This window comes from Zootoca vivipara, chromosome 12, assembly GCF_965207765.1.
Source record: "Zootoca vivipara chromosome 12, rZooViv2.hap1.1, whole genome shotgun sequence".
Lineage (NCBI taxonomy): Eukaryota > Metazoa > Chordata > Lepidosauria > Squamata > Lacertidae > Zootoca > Zootoca vivipara.
This window is the reverse complement of record NC_142595.1, coordinates 31,160,077-31,179,698: the sequence shown is the minus strand read 5'-3', so window position 1 is coordinate 31,179,698 and position 19,622 is coordinate 31,160,077. Positions and strand designations below refer to the sequence as shown.

Sequence of the window (19,622 nt, the reverse complement as noted above, 5' to 3'; positions counted from 1 at the left end):
ATCAGAATTAATGCTCAATAAACAGGTCGTAAGGAACCCAGTGTATTATTTTTTTAAAAAAACAATCATTGCATGTATCCCGCACCCTCACCCCTCACTCCAGAATACTGTACATTTTTATTTATTCAAGCATATTAATCCTCTTCCCACTTTCTTTCTTTTTTTATATTAAAAAACCCTGACACCTCCAGCATTTGGTTGTTGTTCTTTTTAAGCTGACACCTTCATTCTGTAGGTCCTGGAGAGCACTGACCACAGATCTTTTGTCAGGCTAGTTTTTTAAAAATGCATACAAATATACTTCTGCATACCTTGGAAATATATTGAAGATGCAGAAACTACTACCGTATAATTTGGTGGCTCTGTTCCTCCTCTAAACTTAGATGCATCAAGCCACCCAAGAAAGTTTATGCCATAGTAAAATTGTTAAGTCTTCAAGGCGCCATGAGATTCTTTAATATGACTTAGTTGAGCTCAAACCCAGGCACATACAATTTTAGGAATTAGCTTCCGGTTCTCAGATGTTCAGAAGCAGAAAATCTGGTAAAACTTATTTTTGCACCATTTAAAGGACAGTCAGCTTACGGCAGTACTGCAGTTGTTCTAGGGGCTTTTTTTCTCCCCCCCCCCCAAAAAAAAGGTATGTGAAGCAGCAGCTTTTAAATCTGTTGACAGGGATTGCATTGAGAACACTGATCACACTCACACAAGCACTGAATGAAGCATTAGTTGTTTCTCATTTTAATTTTTATTTCCAGTTTCAAATTTTCTACAAGAAAAACAATAAAAAAATAGAAAACTCTAGAAGTTGTCAAGCTCCCTGACATGCCAGTTCACTACAGAAACAGGGCTCTGTTCCTGGGTCACTACGGAGATAACATACTGGCACTGGGTTGCTTGCTTGCTACGCACACAAGACTGTAGCACCTGGTTGCTATGGAGACAAGGCCCCAACACAGGTGCTTGGAAGTCCCCTTAGGCCAAGAGTGGCTGGTGCGGCCTGTCTTGCCTCTGTGGCACTCAACAGGGTAAACAGGCTAATGGAGATAGGGCTCCTGTGTCATTAAAGGGGGGGGATTTTGAAAGGGCCAGCTTCTCCCGCCATAGCAGCAGCACCACGGAGAGGGAAAGCTGCGCCCACATAAATGCTCCCCTTTTTACAAAAACGGTATACACCACAGGTGTCTTGTTCCCTACGGGGCCTCCTATCAACCCTATGTTTGTGCCAACAACGAGGTCCAATTTCTCAGACAGTGGCACCGACAGGAAGCAGCATGAAGCCCAGAACTGAGGCGAGAACAAGGCATTGGAATCCAATGGACTCCAGCCACCTCACCCCAAAACCCTGTTTGACTAAAAAAAGACTTTTAACAGCATCACTGCCCCTTAACCAATTCCACACCCCAGCCGTTATCACAGCTTCTCCCTTCTACATCCCCCCCAAGGTTGGCACTTTTCCTGACAGGCCTTCTGTACCGTTAACAGCTCCGTGACAGAGAAGATCTGCACCTCTTGAATTTCCACCTGCCTCGCTGCTATTAAAGACACAGAAACCTGTTTCCAAAAAGACAACCCTACTACCTTCTATGTTGACACCTCTCAACAGCCTGTCATTTGTGGAGTGGCATCTTACTAGCTGCCTCTTCTGGTCTCTGCATCTCTATACTACAAATGTAAACAGGTCTGAAACTGGTTCAACTGTCTTGTGAAGCTGCCTTTTATTGCGCAGGACTATTTATTGGTCCATCGAGCCCCATGTTTTCTGCTTTAATTGGCCGTGTCCGTTCAAGGTCCCCGGCAGCGGCCTCTCCGAGCCCTGCCTCTTTTGGCTAGAGATAAAAGGGATTGAACCTGGGACCTTAATGCATGCAAAGCATGGGCTCTACCACTAAGCTAGGGGCTATCCAAGACCCTCCCTGTGAACTCTGGGAAGCGTAGATTCGTAGGGTGCTTGAGAATTCTTTATTAGAGATTGCTGCTTCATAGAAAGGAACTACAGTTCCCAGGGTCCCTTGCTTGAGAGCTGCCATGACAGTTAAACAGGCTCGAAACTGGCTTATATATGCAGAGTAGATGTACTCAGGCCTGCACTGGCTCCAGCTGCAATTCCATGAGGCCTTGGCCTGTCTTAGATGTCTCCTGGTGTGGACCCTTTTGGACCTTGGGGCCAGACAATTCCTCCTCAGCTCTTGGCTCTTCCGAGTCTTGCGACAGGCTCTCCCAATCTTGGTTAGCTGGTGCAGCTCCAGGAGAGAGGCTGGCAACTATTGCTCGATCGGGCGTCCTCTTCCCGCGGGGCAACTCAGGCCTGGGAAGTTCTCCCTGGTCTTCCGAATACCAGAGGTTCTGAAGTTTGGTCATCTCCCCCTTTGGACTTAGAGACTCGGGTGCTTTCAGCTGGGGGCTCTGGGGTTCGGGCAGCTCCTCCTCTGCCACCCCCCGGGGTTTAGGGGCAGTGTGAGAGCAGCGGCGGGTTCGGGCTTTCCGGCTGTGGTGGACTTGGAGGTGTAATTCCATGAGCTCAGGAGCCGAGGTGGCAAAGGGGCAGAACTGGCAGCGGTGGAGGGCTCCTCCTGCCAAAGCCGGGCGCAGTGACAAGTCCAGGGGCTGGAAGTCGGTCTTCCCGTTGAGCAGCGGCTTGCGACGGGATGGGCGGGACCGAGCTGCGCCCAAGCTCCCGAGAGACAGGAAGGGCCCGTGGCTCTTGGCGAGCTGCGTGGTGGGAAAGGCAGGGACTGTGGTGGGAGCGAGGGGGATGTGGCACCGTTCCAGTGTTCCTGCTGCAGCAGCTGCTGCAGCCGCAGCGCTCTTCTGCTCCCGATGATGGCGTTGCAAGTGGTACTTGAGAGAGCCAGACTGTGTGCCAGCATAGTCACAGTGAGGGCATTTGTACGGGCGCTCACCTGCAAGGAGAAATGGTAGAGGCAAGTTGGAAAGGCAGCAAACAAGTGTTGTTTCTTGTTTCCTAGACAGTTGACTTTGGACCTGGGAGCCCTTGGTTCAAGCTCCACCTCTGAGACAAACTAACTGAGGGACTTTGGGTGAATCATTCTATCTCAGTTTCCCCAAACTATAAAGCAGGAATAAAGGCAACCCTGCAGAGTTGTGCGAAAAGCACCAACCATCTACAGTGCGATCAGAATATTACTATTTGTCCAGTGTTGAAGAAAACACAGGGAAGGCCCTACTTCAAGTTCTACCTGTTGAGGAGGTTAAATCAATGAATAGGCAGAACAGGGCCTTTGGGTTGTGGCATCACAACTTTGCATTTCCTCTCTAAGGTGGAGAGCCTCACAAGGAACCAACAGACAAAATATGAAACATCCTTGCAAATAAGTCAGTCTGGTGTGGTGAGTGTTTTCAGTCCCCTGCAAGGAAGCTCCCACGGACCAGCCACTGTCTCTTAGCCTAACCTACCCCGCAAGGTTGTTGGGAGAATAAAATGGAGACAACAACTATGTGAGCTACTTTGAGCTCCTTGAAGAAAGGGTGGGATATAAAATGTAATAATAATAAATAAATGCCCCCCCAAAGTTGTTAGCCCAAAAACATTTCATCAGCCTACTAATCTAGTTCACCATTTTAATTGGTGCTTTTATACACAACTACCGTAGCTGGCCTTGCCATGTGTTGCTATGGCTCATCCCTGTGACTGCCCTCACCCTGTTCTGACACATGAGCTATTCTGCCCCCTCCTCCCCCCACCCCCAGCTCATCCCTGTGATTGGCCCCACCCTGTCCCGACCCATGACCTATCCCAGTCTACAAAGCTGAGCTGAGATGCTGTGGAGAGGGAAGGTTTCCTAGCTGCAGTACCAGTGTAGCCGTCTCTAGAGGGCGCTGTTTTGCAACCTCTCCAGTGCTCCCAGCATCACCGGCTGTCTGAGTTTTGTGTTCAAGAACAGTGGGTTTTACCTGCTTCCAAAACGTTTGGAAGTGAAGGCACGGCTTCCAACTGGCTGCAGGAAGCTCCTGCAGCCAATCGGAAGCCGCGGAAGCCCCGTCAGACGTTCGGGTTCCAAAGAACGTTTGCAAACCAGAACACTGACTTCCGGGTTTGCGGCGTTCGGGAGCCAAAAGGTTTAACTTGCAATGTGTTTGTCAACCAAGGTACGACTGTACAGAGGTCTGAGCTGCCTCAGATGGTATCAGGTTCCACCCGTGTGGTATTGCTCATTTCCACCAGTTTAGGCAAACCCTACCCCACTGTTGCCGCATCTTGATCTTACCTGTGTGGACGCGGAGGTGCACCTTTAGATGGTGGGAGGATCTGAAGGACTTCCCACAGAACGGACAATCTTTCCCAGTGCCCCGCCGGGAGCCGTCCAGGCGCGACTGCCCCTGCATGTCTGGGGAAAACACAGCAAGGAGGGAAGGAGATTTTTAGTACGAGGGGACTGCAAGGTTTCGTGACCCTTCTCTGTATGGTTTACATATGATTTCTCTGCCCGCTTTGCTCTTCTTTAGAGCTATAGGAACATAGTCCCCCCCCCCCACATCCACAAGTGCTGCAGGTGTCTCACTTTTTCACCCCAACACAGATGACGCCTTCAAAGACAACCATGGCAACTACATTGCTAGGTCTGGATCTGTACCTAATTTGTCATCTTTGTTTCAAAATGTAGCCCAACATAGTAGCTGCAAAAAATGATCTCTGCTCCAAACGGGGGCAGGCGGGTTGTGAATTGAAAACACACACCAACGATAGAAGATTGGCTTGGGTAAAGATTACACGGAACGCTTTAGTATTTAAAAAAAATGCAGTCGTTCACAAACATCACACACACCATGCAGTGATGTGTCAAAAAATGGTGGTGTTTTTAATGTTTTTGAAGACGGAAATAGAGGAAGAATCATTTGTGACAACAGAAGTTGACTTTGATAGGTTGGTTTGAGGTTTTTTAAAGAGATATTCTGTTTGTTATATTAACGTCTGACTGTGATGTCAGCTTTTCTGCTTCTTTTTTCTTAGTCATATGGCACACACACACATATATATATATTAATTTAAATTAAATTAAAATTGACTGGAAAAATTGATACTGCACCCTCACACGCCAAGTCTAAAATAAAAACCATTTGGTCAGCAACATGGTTTCACATTGGCTTGCTTCAAACCAACCATAGTTTGCCAGTTTAGATGACATAACAAGCTATGGTTAAGCAAAAGCTTTCCAACTCACCCTCATTCACATCACCCCAAACTATGGTTTAGCTCAAACTTTTGCATGAAATGTGAACATGACCTTTATGTCTATTCCTATGCAGAAGAAGCGAGGGGTGGAAAGCACATTTGCTAGTTATTTCATTCCAAGTTGCTAGGCAACCTCACCATGCTTCCTTCCCTTTTCTCTCCTGTAAAGGTTTCTGCCAAAGGACAGGAGAAATAATATTTGTGGGTAGCTGAAAGTGAGAATGGCGGAAGTATTGGGTACTTGTCAGTATTGAGGACCAAGTTAGCTGTCTGACTGTTGGTTCATGTTGGTCTTGTGAGGAAGAAGAAATGCACACACACATACATACAAAGCACAAAATGAGCCCATGATTTTTTGGGAATGGTGAACATGTTTTAATGCACCCTCCGGTGGAAAGAGATGGAATTTACTACACTAAACATAATAACCTCAAAGCCTAGTTTCCAATTACAGTACCGGTATTCTAACCAGTGTGGTAAATCCCAGCTTTCGCCACCTGAGGGCATATTTAAGCAACACATCCACCATACAAAAATGACATGGTAAAATCGCCTCATGGCGGTGACACAGCATGTGATTCATGCCTTGCAAATTTTTTTCAAAGAGCTAAACAATGTGGCAGACTTGAGAATTAGGACATTTCTACATCATAGGCTTAAAATGGCTTCATAGGCCTTTTCTCCAATCAGGAATTGGTAGGAACGGCTGTTCTGTGGAGGGAGGAGTTACAGGTTCCAAAAAAGTTCTCAGAACAATTATCACAGTTCCCCAGGTTTACTGGGAGAACAGCAAAACAGTATGGCTTCCGGAACAGTGGAACAATATAAAACAGATAAGCATTTGTTGTGCGGATATGTGCTTTGAAGGAATGTTGTAAAATCACTTGAGGAAACATTTATTTGCATCAGTGCAGTTTATTTCCTTCAAGAGACAAGAGTTTGAATTTTCCTCATGCAGAATCTGGGTGTGGGTGCATGTGGGTGCTTATGCAGAAAGCTACAAGGTCTCATGACACCGACATCCCCTTGCCCAAACTTGTTTTAACTGGGAGGCAGAGGTGAGACACCGTACAATCATGCAAAACTGTGTAGAGCATCAGGGAAATGTTTCAGCTACACCAATTAATATTTTGAATACTGAGAGCTATTGTTTGGGTCTCACGGAATTCTTGCTCATTCTGAGGTAAAATTCGTAGATAACTGCATTCCAGGCTTGTTGCCCTTCCCAGAATTCCAGGCGTGATATCTTTACAAGGTTTTTGTTCGTTGGTTTATTTTGTATTTTATATTGTAATCACTCCGTTGTTTAGGCCAAAGTGGTGCCCTGTAGATATTTAAGGACTACAGTTCCTATCACCCCTGACCATGCTGGCTGGGGCTGATGGGAACTGGTGTCCAAAAGCAACTGGTCAACTCCATGTTGGCTATCCCTTTAGGGTAGTTATTTAAATGTTTTAAATAATTTAGTAGCAGCCTATTTGGTGGGATGCGCTCTGATATCCATGGCATCATCAGCCTCCTGTGCAGTTTTGTTAGAGGGCCTGGAGGAAAGGTGGACATCAGTAAATACTGTACATGGGTCTTCTGCCTTGGATGCTACCCAATAGTGGCAACCATGTCCCACCACCCAGGCCACTGCTAAACACCATTATTTTAAACATATGGTTTTGTTAAGCATTTTCCATCCAGTATGTTGCTTCGGTGCTGGGTTTGGCCTACCGATACAATTCTATTAGTTTATTCCTGACCTTTATTCATATCTGTCAACTGGACATATCCCTTAATCTCTTCCTCCACCCCTCACACATATCCTTTTATAAAACAGAGGGGGAAATGCAGTTTTCAGCTAAAACCAGCCTAGCTATGGAATGTAACCCACCCACATCCTCATTTTTTATTTTGCTAGAGGAAGCTCAAAAACAGGGGTTGGTCTAGAATCTGAGGTTGCTTTGTGATATGCGAGACCCACTTTGGTAACCCCCACAAAAAAAAAACACCCAAATCCCAAAGCAGCTATGCTCTGCTTGTCCATACTTGCCCTTTTCCTCCTGGGTCAGCAGAGAAGGACTGGTGTTGGCTGCTGTGGAGGCTCTGACATTTGTGGGGAGCCAGTGTCCTGCAAGAAGGTGAGAGCCCAGAGACTGCCCCTTGCTCCACTCCCTCTCTCGGGACAGGTGGCTCTGTCGGTGCAAGGCCATCTGTTGGAATGTGCCGAAGGTCCGGGTGCAATCTGGGCAGCGGTGGCTCCCTCCCGGGTCCTCTCTCGCCAGCTTGGAACCTCCTGCGTAAGAGCGCTCTCTCCACTGCTGGCCACTCTCCACCGCCCGAGCCGTGGCCTGCAGCCGCTCGGCGCAGCTGGCATCGCCGTAGCCCAAGAAATTGCCCGTGCTGGCCTTATCCGTGGGCCGAGGGGAGAGGAGGGAAGGGTAGAGGGCCTCGCAGCCGACGAGTAAGCTTTGGGCAGACCGGCCTGGGCCAGGCCCTCTTTGTTCGCTCTGGAGGCCTAGCTTGCTGAGATGAACCTTCATGTGGTTCTTGAGGAACCACGGCTCCTTGAAGCCACGCCCACACACCTGGCACTTGTGGTCAAAGGAGTCTTTGTGCTTCCGCATGTGACCCTTGAGGAACCAGGACTGGGTGAAGGCCTGGCCGCAAACCTGGCAGCGGAACTCAGTGGGTGTGGCGGCTGAGGGAGTGGCAGGGGCAGAGGCTGGAGGGGCAGGCGGGGCAGCTGCAGCGGGGACAGGGGCAGGAGGGGTGGGCGGCTGGGCGGCTGGGAGCCCATGGGCTTGCTGGTTGTGCCACTGGAGTTCCACCTCCTGGGCGGCGGCAAAGGAGCACTGTCCACACTTGTAGGGCTGGTGGAGGATGCGGAGGTGACGGTCCCGCTCGCCGGCGGTGCGGAACTTGCCCTTGCAGAAAGGGCAGCGGAAAGTGGGCAGGGGTGGAGGCGGAGCAGGAGCAACTTGTTCTTCTTCCTCCTCCTCCTCTTCTTCCTCCTCTTCCTCCTCCTCCTCCTTCTCCTCTTGCCCCCGCAAAAGCGCCCGCTCCTCCAGCTCAAGCAGCAGGCGGCTCTGGTGGCTGAGGCGGGTGCGTGCCTCAGGGCAGTGGGAGCGCAAGTGGAGGCGCAGGCTGGCACGCTGCCCTGCCCGGTGGCCACAGTAGGGGCAGGTGAGAGGGGAGGAGCTGGTGTGGATGCGCGTGTGCAGGGCCAGGATGCTGTTGAAGCGGAACCGCTTGCCGCAGATGGGGCACGGGTATGGGCGGGCCTCGCCCCCGGGTCCCCCCGGCCCGTTGGAGTAGCGTTGCAGGTCCAGCTCCCCATTGAAAGCCAGGGTGTCCGCTCCATCACAGGAAGAAGAGGAGGAGGATGGGGAAGAGAGGGTCACACTGGCTGAGTGGGCAGAAGGCAACTGGTAATCTGCACCCTGCAGGAACGAGAAGGAGGGGAAAGGCAGTGGGAGCCTCAGCATGGAATGACACACACCCTGCAAAAATAATAGCAATCCTCTTTCACACCACTGCTGTTCCAGTGTATCTAAACAGCTCACTGCTGGAGGAAGGAGCGAATGAAGCTAAATCTTTATACACAGAGCAGTTGGCCAGCCGGCCAGCCTGCAGACACCCTTCCCTGCTACTCCATGCAAGCTCCTAGGGGAAGCAGACAAGGCCATCTATGTTGCTACAAAAGCAGCCTGCAAACTAGCAGGTGATAACACAGCCACGTGGTATTCCCTCATATGAAGGCCAAGCTCTGCTTGTACTTAAGCGGGAAAGGGGTGGATCAAGGGTCTCTTCCAGCAACGGGTGCCCAAACCTAATCCTTTGCCACAGTGGAGGTTGAAAAACCATAGGCTGAAAGCCAATCGATCTATAGGGACGTCATGCTGAGGGAGCTTCGCTGGGAACCCAACAAGGGGAAAGAGCAGTAAGACCCATTGCTGGGACTAGAGATAAAGGCGAAGTTCTCTAGAGCTAGGCTAGTAAAAGAACCTTGAATGGCCCATAGACACCAAAGGAGAAATGACCTTTACAACCCCATAATCTTTCTCCGCATTTTACCCCAATTGCTGGCTTCCTCTGCCCCAGCAGGGAACAGTTTTCCCCTCTTGAATGTGATGGAACAATGGGGCTTCATTACATTCCAAAAGACTCTTTGACAGGAGATGAGCTTCCACCTCCTTTCAGCTTTTGCCCATTCTCCTGTTCCTGCTCCAACTGGAATGTGTCCCACCCCCATGCCAAAGGACACCAGCTGCCCTGTGGGAAGGAACAAGAGCTTACAAGGCAGGTGTAAGAACATAAAGTGTCCTTCTGGTTCATACCTCCTCTCATAGTTGCCCATGGGAAGCCCTTAAGAATGCTGATGAAGAAGGCATTAGAGGCTTCTCCTGTCCCAAGTGGACTGTCCTTCCCCACCCCAAACAAAAAAACATCCTACCAAATGACACCAGCTGCCCTGTGGGAAGGATCCTGATGAACTGCTATGCTAGGATACTATTTGGCTGTAATTTCATTGCTATATTTTGATTTGAATGTAGCCTGCCTGGGAAGGATTTGTATCAAAGGTGGAAAATAAAACAATTCAACTGTCTCTCTGTGCGTGTAGAGCCTCCCCTATTAAAAGTAATAAAGTCATGTCATTCCATTACATCCATTAGAAGGCGAATGGAAGTAATTTTTCCAGGCTTTGACTTTCAGCTTGGAAAAAATTATACAAGATCTTCCCATTTGAAGGAGGGAGGGAGGAGAGAGATTGGAGAAAGAAGATCCTACTTTCCAAACTAATTCATGATAAGCCTGGGAGAGCTTACCCATCTCTAGCCCAGACGTGTGGCTGATATGCAAGGGCATTTAAGTCCCTCTCCTAGGCAGCCACACCTAACCCTGGTCTTCAGGCTTACCTCCATGATGCTCCTGATCACATGCTTCAGTCGTTGATTGATGAAAGGGCAGCACGGAGGATGTGACCTGACATCTCACACCTGACATGAGCTGCAGGAAAGGGGAGAAACGGAAGGGCTTTAGCTCAGAGGTCGAACATCTGATTTGCATGCAGAAGGTCCCAGGTTTAATCCTCAACATATCCAGACAGGGATAGGAAACACTCCCTTGCCTGAAACCCTGGAAAGCAGCTGCCAGCCAATTCTGAGCTAGATGGGACTTGGTATATCAGGCAGCTTCTCATGTTCCTACTAAAAAAAGAATTTTAATAAGAAAAGCTCAGGCCTTCTGCGCACAGTTGCCATTTTGCAGTGCTCACTATTTGACGAATGCCATTAATTTTTCATTCACAAGGACTTAATCTGTGCCACATCCAGAGAGCAATCTGGGTACATTTCTGCTGCCGAGGCTTAACCCTGGAACTTATACAGTGTAGGACTAAAGTACCCCTGGATTTGCCCAGGGTGCATTTTGCTCACCACTGAGTATGTAGAGCAGGGAACGGAACCCTGCAAGTTGGGACTCCCAACTCCCATTGACCGCAGCCAGCATAACCAATGGGCAGGTGGGAGTTTTAGCCCACAACGTTGGGAAGACCCCATCATGCTCCCCAATCCTGACATAAGAGACCCCAAACATCAGGGGAAGGGGTTCAAGTGCAGAGAGATTTGTTCCCAGGTTGACATGAGTTTGAGTATGTATCCCCCCCCTAATTTCCACATGCAATGTGCATGATTTAAGTTGGATGATTTAACCTGTTTTAGGAACCAGAGAGTAAGGTGAGAAAGTTGTAAACCTTGAGCTGACAGCACAGTGGTCCTTATTCTATCTCTATGGAACAGAGCCTTTGGAACCTTGCAAGAATTTTGCCCATGTTGTGTCTCGGACCAGCATTCCTGGGGATGCTAAAGCAGGACTGGTCCAGCAGTAAGATGAAGAAAGGAAGAAAGCCAAGCCAGGTAATACACTGCCAGTTTGCAATGGAGATTTTTGTCTGCCATGCAGCTTGGTGCCTCTGAAGCAGAAAACAGGGTGTAGCCATGGCTTCTCTTCACTGCTGCCCCTCCCTTGGCCCTGCCCAACCTCTCTTTTCCCACCTTCTGCAGCAGGAAATTATTTCACCACCCTGCAAGCCAAAAGACAGAGTGAGTGGCAGGAGAAGTGTGGGAAAAGCCTCAACTGCATCTTCTTTCACTGCAGAGTTTGTACAAAGTCTGACAAGAATGCAGGGAAGGGCAAAACATCCCTGGGGGGGATTTATTTCCTGATCTGACTGCCTGTCGAATCCGTCAAAACTTACCCCAATGAATCATCCAAAGGAAAATTTGTGGGGTAAAGGTAGGGGCGCTTGGTTTGGCTCAATGGATGGCCTCAGTGGGGTCTCCAGCTCACAGGCTGGGTGCATCCCTCCAAGACATCCCATGCAGCCTCTCCTTCTGGGCCCCACACCCATAACTTCTATGCTGACTGCAGAGAGCTCATTGGAGGAAGGGGTGGGATACAAATAGGCAAAGTGTGTGTTAACAACTCCCATACCATGAAATGTCTCTCAGTGCTTCACAGTACAAGTGCTTGCACGTAAAACATCCCATTGTTTTTGCAGAGTTCAGCAGAACATGCACCCACGGCTCCGAATAACAGAAAACCTACGCTTCCACAGAAGCTAATAAAAACAGAAACACTTGGCTCTGCAGTTCATGAAATAGAAACATAAATGCATAACTCTATAGGGTGTTCTTCGGGCTTCTGCGAGCACCATTTCAAGATATTCCAGCTCAAAAGGAATAAATTCGGACCATGCACATAAGAAAAAACCAAAACAGCTGTGCTCTGCACCCTACTCCTTTCCTGACAACCATTAGTTGACCTACTGTGATGTCAGGGAATGTTCACAAACATTCAAGTGTCCAAGGGTGTCCACTTCTGTGAGGGCAATTAAACTTTGGCTGTGAGGAACATTTTGCTCAGAGCAAAGGCCAGTAGGGGCGAAAAGCTCTTGCAGGGGGGGGGGAATACAAGACAGAGTGGCTGAAGAAAAGGAAACTGGGGGCTAGGAAGCACAGCTCTAAGGGAGAGAGAAGCAGAGACAGAGATGTGAGAAAACAATGCCAGACGTTGAGAAAGATCAAGCAAAACTGGGTGGGGATAGAGGAACTGACACAGTGCTGGTTGCCACCTTTTTTTATTTTTTATTGACAAGAAGCTCCATAGATTAATAGCTTTATTTTACCTCAAGTCTGAAATCCTGATGATGCGGAAGACAAATGCCAGGGAACTGCACACCAAGATACAGACATGTGATATGCCCCAATACCATAAGCAGGTGTGGTCTGATCAACATGTTTACCCAAACCTCGCTCCCACTCTGCCTGAGGCAAGGCTGTCATCTTCTTACAATTCTATGCATGTGGAAGTCAAGCTATAATTTATGGCAAAAAAACACCCCACGATATATGGATTCTTTCGAACCTCCTTTCTCCTGAAGCAGACGCAATCAAGCACAACCCTCCTATCCCATTTCTCTCTCTCTTTTTCCCCTCTCCCCACCAGAAGACAATAACTGGAGAAAATATATGGTTACTTTCAGAGGGCCGCCTCCCAAAAGTATCAGGAACCACTGGAAGGAGGTGCATTGAAATTCAGCCTTCCTTCAGTTTTTCTCACTCTGGCTTACATCAGGCTTTGAAGGGTCACTGGGCAAAATTTCCTTACTGGGCCTGGGGAGAGGGGATGTGGTTGGGGGGGGGAAGAGTCCCAAAGGTCCAGACTGACACTTGGAGGGCCACATTTGGCCCTGAGGCCTACGGCTCCCCACCCCTGCCTGTAGATTGCAGCAAGTGATGGCGGTGGCAGTGGGGTAAGGCTAGCTGGTGAGGGAGGTTGTGTGTTTGTGGGTGTTCTCTCATTCCCTGCAATAGTTTCCTCCCTGGAAAAGGGAAGAGAAGACTGACAAAATCCTTGAAAAATTGGCTCTGCCAGAGCCCAGCTATTTAAAATATTTTACCAAGCTCAGTATGTATGGATGCATTAAGGCAGCCAAGTCTTCAACGTGATGACTGTAAATATCATGTTAGGAATCCAGGAAACAGGATGAGCAGCTGGCTCTTCCTACTACTTATTCCCTCGCTCCGAAATGGGCCCTCTACACAGCTTTCAGGCATGCCCTGCTCCTACAAAGCCCACAACCCTAATTCAGAAGGAGAGAGAGGGGGGGACTTACAAGTGCATTTATGCAACAGCTGGCTTAACAAGTCATTTTATTTTATTTTTATTGCATCTGTTGCCCCCCTCCCCAACGTCAAAGAAGCTCGCAGGCAGAAAGTACCGTACCTGGATTTCTTCCTGCCTTTTTATGAACACAACAAGCCCTATTGGCTGTTGTGAAGCAGTAAGTTTCACAACTGAATGAAGATTTGAACCCAGATCTCTGCAAGCCTAACTCTTTAACCACTACACCACAGCAATTCTCCCATTCCCTCCTCCCCAAAGCCTGTAGTTTTGTGAGGGTAGCAAGGGATCTCTTAAAAAAGAAAACAAAAAGCTTCTTTTGCACCCTCACCCAACTTGCAACTCCTAGATTTTTTAGGAGAAACCCTAGCTATTATAGTGACATAAATCCTACAGCGTCTTTAGGATCTGACCCATCCAGTCTGATTTGGAATTAGAGCTGGGCTTCAGGGCTAATTTGATTATAGAGGGGTTTGAAGCTGGTAGTAGGTTTGATCTGGGATCTTCATTACACAGTGAGTGGCTTGGGATATGACCTTTCTCTTTCCCCAAAGCAGTAGCCTTCAATGGGATGCAGGGATGGTGTGGTGAAACAATCCCTGCGCAAATTGGGTTAGCAGCTCACCTGACTCTACTGTCCTTAGAAGAGCAGGGATGGGACAAAGAGGGTGATCCTTGGGCCAAGCCCCCTCCATGATGTCATTGCTCTGATGAACTAAGCACAATTGGTGCATCCCAGCTGGCTCTTATCCTCCCAGTTGAAGGTAACAAAACACCAGCAGAATCGTAAGATAGGATCTTGCATTAATTAATCTGAAATGAACAACCACCTCTTGGTTCTGTACTCACAATTACAAGCAGGAACTGGAATCTTCACTTCAACCATAAAAATGAAAACTCACCCCGTTAATCACACTGATTTACGGAAACAATAGGTTGGTTAAATCGTGTGAAGAGGTAGCAAGTCCCAAGTATTTCACTTTACTTTAAGTGTGTGTGCCTTAAAACCCCCGCGTTCTAAGGGAAATGTCCAAATGCAATTTTACAGCTTGCAAGCACCTTCTTAGAAAAGGAAGCAGCTTTGATTTGTGCAGAAGCCAGCAAAAAAAGGACTATATAACAAGAAACAAGGTGGTCCAAGGCGTGCAGATTCCAAACAGTTGGCTTTGGTGAACAGGAGGGGGGCAGAAACCTTAGATGACGTTCACTGTAAGTTTGGCATGTGTGAATCAGAGCTGTGAATTCAGTTATCATGTGACACCCCTCCTCCCCTCCGGAAGGGCAACAGACCTCACAGAAGAAAAGAGAGCAACTATGAGAAACGTCTGTCTGGAGTTGATAGTCACACTGGAAAGGCAATACCTTTCACAGAACTGGCTTCCTGTGCACGTGGTTGAAAGCTTCCTGCACCTACAAAAGCCAGCAGATCAGGGAGGTTCGGCTTGAGCTCTTCATATCTAGTTCCCTTGCTGAAAGAAATCTTTTCCTATGGATGGACATTCAGTCTTGCCACCTACAATCTGGAGTGAGCGAGCCCAGGAACAGTTTTGTCAACACACCTGCTGTTTATAGAAATAATTCACAGCTAAAGACATGTGCCATAGCACCTGGTAGAAAAAAAAGGAGATTATAACCTTTAACAAGTAAAATTTAACCACAGCATTCATACAGCATCATAAGATTATGCATGTGAACAATACTTCTTCCTTAATCCTGCAGCCATCACCATCATTAGTAGCAGAGGTAGTACTAATAACCATAGTAATATTTCTAGAATTCCTATAAAGGCTACACATTTTACATAAAAATAACCCATAGGCTCTGCCCTCAGGTTTATAATTTAGTTAAGACTTCTCTGGGAATGCACTTCACTTCTGATGGCAACTGTGTATGTATGTATCTTTCACAGCTTTTACACTCTCTGTAACACAGATTGCAATTCTTATCCCCAAGGAACCATGGTATCCTTAAAGCTTCTTAGGGGACCTCTTCTACGCTACTGCAAATTCCTATTTGTTTTATACCAGTTTAGCTGTCAAAGCTCTCCACCTCCAGGAATCATGGGAATTGTAGTCTAACAAGAATACTGACTTCTGAGCCCTAGCATTCCTAACAGAACTACAGTTCCCAGGGTTTGTGCAACGGATGGGGAACAGCATGACTATTTATAACCGTTGGTGGCACTGTGGGTTAATCCACAGAATCTAGGGCTTGCTGATCAGAAGGTCGGCGGTTCGAATCCCTGCAACGGGGTGAGCTCCCGTTGCTCGGTCTCAGCTCCTGCCCACCTAGCAGTTCAAAAGCACATCAAAGTGCAAGTAGATAAATAGGGACCGCTCTGGCGGGAAGGTAAACGGCATTTCCGTGCGCTGCTCTGGTTCGCCAGAAGCAGCTTTGTCATGCTGGCCACATGACCCGGAAGCTGTCTGCGGACAAACCCCGGCTCCCTCGGCCTATAGAGCGAGATGAGCGCCGCAACCCCAGAGTCGGACACGACTGGACCAGATGGTCAGGGGCCCCTTTACCTTTAAGGCTGTGCTAGAGAAATGTCCTCATTACTCAAGGATAGCAACCCTTCAACTCTCCATAAACACTGGCCCGTTACACGTTCAAGGGGTGAATCAGGGGTTGAAGGAATTGAAATGAGATTTGACAACCTGTGGCAAAATCAGAGACTCTTTGACTCCTATGTCACTCTGGGCTAACAGGTCATGTAAACTAAAACAGGGTTGTGATTGCTGCTAGGTGGAGTTCAGTGTGCCTCAGAGCAAATGTAGCAACTTTTGAATGAATTGAGACAGTAAGCAAGAGTGAGAAGAGACTCCCTGGAATTCTTTACTTGTGTAGACAAAGAATATTATTTCAGATATTATTTCAGAGTAACAAACTCGGGATAACATAACCTTGTATGAACAAGCCCTAAAATGGTTCACATAGACTGAGTAAGTAAGCAATCATATGAGAAGCATAGAAACATTTCTCAGACGGGAAAAAAGACTCTGTCTTGCCCAACTTTTTATTATTGTCTACAAGAGTTCTGTGCAACCTGAAAGCTTGCCATCTTGAAAGGCATGCAGTCTTATAGTTTACCATACTGGCTAATTATTTCCTTGCAAACTCTCTTCAAAAGAGGGGACACTTGCCCAATGGGCAGACCTCAATCTTGTTTGTTAAGAGCCTCTGATAAGGCAGGTCTGCCCTGTATTCTCATGTGGTGGCAGGGAGAGCTGAGGGTAGCTTGCTGTGACTAGTGTAAGAGACACTCTGCACATCCTCCGAGGCACTCTTTTCTTTGCTATTAAGAACTAATAACAGAGTGCCTTGGACGATGTGCAGAGTGTCTCTTACACATGATTGTGCCCTGAGGCATATAAAAACAGGTTCTAACACTAAGCCGTGATTTTGGAACAGCACACCAGGTACTATCCTGACACCTTTTTTTATAGAACATTCCCTTGCTTATAATGGTGGGTCTAGCTTGCAGAGAAAATATTACAGGCCTGTTCTTCCACTAAGTATTGCCAAAATCAAGCAGGAGGCCTTGTTCTCTTGCAGCAATGCAAGGCTGGTGGTATTCATAAGCCTGCATAAAAGATAGCTGATTCATTTTGGCACCTTGCCATGCTGGGCCTATAGCAGTACCCAAATGACTAATCTTTTTTTTTCACACACACACACACACACACACACACACTCCATGAAGTCTTTGGGGCCTACTCAGTGTTAGGGAGGCAGACAGTCCTGTCTTGCTTGTTTGTGATGGGGAGGGAGAGGTACATGATAATGTAGTGCAACTGTACCTAACGGTGGTGTGTGTGTTGGGTGCCCATTTAGTCTTATTCAGAAACAAACAAGATGGCTGCTTCTTAGGGGAAGGCACCCTAAGGAAAAATGGGGCAGCTTTTCAAGGTTCCCCGGGGTCCCAGGAATAGGGATGGCGGCTGCCAGGCCTCAAGCCAACTCTCGCCAACTTCGAGGCCACGATGGAGTATAGAGGGGGGAGGAGAGGGGAAAATATATCCATGGGAGCAGGCCAGTCCCCTCAGTCACACCACAGCCCCGCTTTGGCGTGTGAGATGAGACAAGAGAGTGACTGTCCCAGCAAGACACAGAGCTGACCCCCCCTTCCCGCCCCACACACCCTGAACAAAGGGAGCAGCTGCCTGAGCAAATGCTCCAGTGCACATTCCAGTGGGGGGGTAGGGGTTAGGATGAGTAAAGGGGGCTGTTCCAGTGATTAAGGGCTACCGAGTCATCCCCCTTTAGACACCCCTCTCTCCCCACTTAAGTTTCAAGCTTCTGAGAGTCATAACTTAATAATCTTGGGTCAGTACATCGGAGGACAGCCCCCCCCGTGTGCATTCCATTTAGTGCCACTGAAAGGGTACAGAAATGTGGGATTGTGGGACAGCTCGGAACAACCCTTACAAAGTATGTGGGGCGGGGAGAGGGAGATGCCCTAGAGATGGAATGAGAGCATGGCCCTCTGGCCCTCGTCGCTGCAACACCAGCCGCGATACACTCCCGCCCCACCGCACCCCACCCCGCCACCCCTCATGGCTCCGAGCCACCTGCTATAGGAACCCCCCTCCCTTCCTCCCGCAGAAGCGACTTCACCCCATATGGCCCCAACGGGCCCACACCACCACCACCCCCGCGCCACATTTCCCCCTACTCGGATTTCTGAAGCAGAACCCCCCTTCTAAGTTGCAATCACAGTCACGTGGCTGGGGAGTTGCGGGGGGGGGGAGAGAGAGACGACGAGGAATAGTGGGGCTGGGGTTGGGGGTGGGGAGAGAAGGATCTATTAGAAAGACATGGAGGAAATCGACCGGGTCATTCGGGGATAACGAAGCCTGAGGCCGAGGCCGGGCGGTTTCCGCGCGCTGCCGAGGCGGTGCGCAACCCCACAGCTTGGCCCGGTTGCAGCCCCGCGGCCGGGTGACTTGCCCCCCACCCCACCCCGCGACGAAGATCGGAGCACGGGCCTCGCTTCCCCTGCTGCCATGCACCTGCTCTGGGAGCCCCGGGGGTGGGGGGGGAGAGAGGAGAGCCGAGTGGTCGGGCGGGTTTTCTGGGGAGGGGGGCGCACGGTGGGCGGGCGGACGGCGCGGCGCGGCGCAGCGCAGCTACTCACCAAGGCGCACGGCGAGGCGGCGCGGAGGAGGAGGGGGGCGCTCCGGGGACCCGCCGCGTCGTCGGGGCTGGGCCGGGGCGAGCAGCCTCCCCGCCAGTGGGGCTCCCCCCTCTCCTCTTCTCTCCTCTTCGCCTTCCCTCTCTCTCTCACTCTCTCACTCTCTCTCCCTTCCTTCCTCCCTCCCTCCCTCTCTCTCGCTCCCTTCCTCCCTCCCTTCCATTGTACGGAGCCGCAGGCAGCGGCGGCGATTTGCATTTCTGAGCCTTGCGCGGCGAGGGATTGCCCGGCTCCATTGTGCGCTCTCGCTCGGCCGGGCGCGGAGGGGGCAGCCTTTCCCCGAGGGAGGGGGGCACTCTATGGGGGGGGAAGAGAGGGATATGGGGAAAGAGGCGCGCAGGGGCTAGGATTGCCACTGCTGCCTCTCTGCGCTCTGCTAGGCCGTGGATTGCAAAACGCAACGAAAATCGCCACGGGAGTGGAAGCAAGCGCTGGCCTGGCACGGCGAAGAGCAATCTGGATCTCCCTTGCCATGGTGGCAGGGAATAAGTAGGAAGAAGGAGCACTGTTTCAACGCGGGGCGGGGTGGGGGTGTGGATAGGTGGCAGCGAGAAGGGAACGGTGGGATGAAACCTACCCCATTAAGCCCCTAGAAAGATTCTGCCACGAGGATGGGTGGCACTGCCCTGGCACAACCCAAGTTGCCTGTGTATCCTAGTGGCCTGCGGAGGGACACAGCCTGCTCTGTGAACGATGTTTGACAGGGGGGGTCAGTGATAGTCAAGAATTTGCTGCCTGTGGCAGAGCCAAGCACACAGGGGCCGTAATGGAAGTAGATTAAGAGCCACTGTGTTGTGGCAGGATGCTGCTCTGCTGAGCCAGGGAGGAGGGAGAGCAGGGCACCATCTTGGCACAGACAAGTATTGTCTGCTCTGCTGTACACTGGTGGGTGGGCGGGAAGCCTGACGCAGTCTGCTCTTTTTGGTTGATGGAGTGTCATTTGCAGGGGTGGGTGGGGAGTAGCACACTGGCCTGGCACTAGCTAGACACAGCCTAGCTTTGTTCTGTGATGCCATGATAGAAAGGGGATGCTGGGTTGGCATGCCCAGCTTGGCAGAGCCT

The 19,622-nt window shown here is 49.5% G+C and overlaps 1 protein-coding gene across 2 annotated transcripts; it reads right to left on the bottom strand.

Annotated features, from left to right (window-relative positions):
* Nucleotides 1–729: 729 nt before the first annotated feature.
* On the bottom strand, nt 730–19,249 carry ZNF219 (zinc finger protein 219). Of its 2 annotated transcripts, none has more exons than XM_088655659.1 (5): nt 19,138–19,249; nt 10,099–10,189; nt 7,233–8,622; nt 4,230–4,349; nt 730–2,903 (listed from the first exon to the last, which is right to left on the bottom strand). In XM_088655659.1, the coding sequence occupies exons 2-5, from the start codon at nt 10,102–10,104 to the stop codon at nt 2,080–2,082; spliced, it is 2,340 nt and encodes a 779-aa protein (XP_088511785.1). In that variant the 5' UTR covers nt 10,105–10,189; nt 19,138–19,249; the 3' UTR covers nt 730–2,079. The 2 variants fall into 2 exon arrangements, with proteins under 2 accessions (XP_088511785.1, XP_034991967.3); XM_035136076.3 differs by lacking the exon at nt 19,138–19,249 and adding an exon at nt 18,504–18,821.
* Between the last annotated feature and the right edge of the window lie 373 nt (nt 19,250–19,622).

Bases quoted from the DNA above. Each gene is read 5' to 3' on its own strand.
- ZNF219 (XM_088655659.1), bottom strand. The intron at 4,350-7,232 runs GCAAGTATGGAC...TGTTTTCCCCAG, and splicing joins GCTGACCCAGGAGGAAAAGG to ACATGCAGGGGCAGTCGCGC. The intron at 2,904-4,229 runs GTAAGATCAAGA...TTCTCCTTGCAG, and splicing joins GCACCTCCGCGTCCACACAG to GTGAGCGCCCGTACAAATGC.